General features: G+C 53.4%; 1 protein-coding gene across 2 annotated transcripts in view; it reads right to left on the reverse strand.

Moving 5' to 3' along the window:
• Positions 1–1,364, reverse strand: part of Zc3h6 (zinc finger CCCH-type containing 6) — a 63,046-nt gene extending 61,682 nt beyond the window's left edge. For both annotated transcript variants that reach the window (XR_001229370.2, XM_005365650.3), the window contains exon 1: positions 180–1,364. Coding sequence is in view for 1 of the 2 variants with exons in the window: in XM_005365650.3 (XP_005365707.1) it covers positions 180–211 (32 nt within the window). In the remaining variant the exon portion in view is untranslated. The remainder of the gene's footprint in view (positions 1–179) is intronic.
• Between the last annotated feature and the right edge of the window lie 760 nt (positions 1,365–2,124).

The following is a 2,124-nucleotide window of genomic DNA, read 5'->3' on the forward strand; positions in this document are numbered from 1 at the left end:
CTCCCCCGCGCGCGCGGCCGGCAGCCAGCTGCGGGTGGACGAAGGTGCGCGTCACGGAACCGCTGGAGCCACACAGAGACGTCTAAGTCATGCAGGAGGCGCCCGGCCCCGGCCCGCTCCCGCCGCCCCGACCCCTCCTCTCTCATCCGACAGAAAGACAGACAAGAAGGGTTGCCGACCTGTCGTGCCCTGCATGTTCAGAGTCTGTCATGTTTGGTCAAGAACGGGGCGGGGCTGGAGGGCAGGTCTGGAGGCCGGCGGCGGCGGGGCGCGGGGAGGACCCCTGCGCCGCCTGCGGGCACCTGCTCCCGGCCGCCGCCGACGGGTGACGAAGTGGTAAAAACTCACGGTTACTAGTGAGCGACACAGACACAGACTTTCCAGTCTATTAACAACCACGCCAGAGAGATGGGGCTCTAACTGCAAAGACTGGGGCAACGGCCCCGCGCTGCCGGCGCTGCCGCTCTAGTCTGTATTCGCCGCCGGAGGCTGAGGCGTGGGAGCCGGCGGGTGGCGCGCAGCGACGCGGGGATTTGGACAGTGGCCGTAACGGTGATTTCTCCTCACCAACATGGCGGCACCCGAGACGGGCAGGCTCAGAAAATGGCGCCGGCCGCAACACCTTGCCCGGGACTAACGGGCGAGTGAGATTCCTCCGCCAGCCGCAACCCTCTGCCTGCCTGCCGGGGCTGAGCGCATTGGCCATTGGTGGAAACTGCCCGTCAATCACTTCGAGGGGCGGGCTTTTAAGATTCTCGCTGCGGCGGCGGAGGCAGCAATCTCATAGCAGGGCATGGAGACTAGGGATGCGTGCGGGTGGTGCCTAGAGTCACTTTGGGAGGGGGCAGGCTTCCCCGCGGTGCTTGCTGTGCCCTCCAGGTCCTCTGTGCCCCGTTTCTCGGTGTTCTTGCGAGACTCGCCATCCAAGGGCTTCAGGATGCCAGACGCGTCACACAATCCCCTCCCCACCCCCCGCACCTCCTCAAACCGTTAGCTGCGGGAGATTAAAAGGAACTGTCAGTGATCTTTGTGGGAAGAAAACTCTTGTTGCTAAAATAACTTAGAATCATTCTTAGGCCCTCAAAGTTGTTGCTGTTATCCATCTCCGTAATGTTTAGTGCTCATTTGTAAGGAAGATTAGTTAGCATGCAGCTCTTCCTGATGTTAATTTCCCTTAGTCATTACTTGACAGAATTATAATAGCTGTTGAGGTCATTCAAACTTGATCTTATGTCTTGATACTAACGTTTTATTCGTGGAATGCATGCGAGTATTTCATGAAAAAAGAACAAGACGGTGCATTTTTTTCATATATCCGTGACCTTGAGAAACAATCCTGAAATGATGGTGTGTGCAAGATAATTGCTTTTTATTAAAATGAGCTTAAATGGGCTCTGCCCTTTGTCGTGTTCCCGTTACTCGGAGCTGGCCTTGTCTCCTTGGCTGGTGGGTAGCCCCTTGGAGCACAAGTGTTGTTGCTTGTAGCAGTGGTCATTTCTGTTTAGCCATAGAACACAAGATCGTTTATCCCCTACGCAATCTAGGAAACTGTCCCTCTTTCTAGACACATTTTTACTTGACGACCTGTGTGTTTGGGATGCCTGAGTGGGTATAAATCACCGCACCAGCGGAAGGCTTTCCTTTTTACCTCATGGTTCCTGGGCCTGATGAACCCTACATGGACAAATGATAGCCTCAACGTGAAGCTGTGGAAAACTCTCCTACCTTTTAATAGGTACCTTCCTGCTTTGGGATTCATCAAGAGCCAGTGCCTAGGGATGATTCTCCTCCAACCCCTCTCCCTCCATATTTGTTAAGGAGAAATTTTTGCTTGCTACAGCTGATATGTTGGTATTTGTTTAATGTCTAGAACTGTTTGATATGTTTCGGGCTTTTCAAAAAAGATTCCCTCCCCTCCTCACTTTCTCAATCTTTCTCTTCTCAGCTTCGTCTTCTCTGCCTGTAATTTTTGCCGTCAGGGGCAAATACTACTGACATCTAGTGGTAGCAACAGCTTACTCTCCTTCAATGCGCAACTATCCTCCAAAGCAAAGAATTGTCCAACCCCAAAGGACAGTTGCTCGCGCTGAGGCTGAAAGACTGCTATAAAATCTGCAGTTTTGA

This window comes from Microtus ochrogaster, unplaced genomic scaffold, assembly GCF_000317375.1.
Source record: "Microtus ochrogaster isolate Prairie Vole_2 unplaced genomic scaffold, MicOch1.0 UNK3, whole genome shotgun sequence".
Lineage (NCBI taxonomy): Eukaryota > Metazoa > Chordata > Mammalia > Rodentia > Cricetidae > Microtus > Microtus ochrogaster.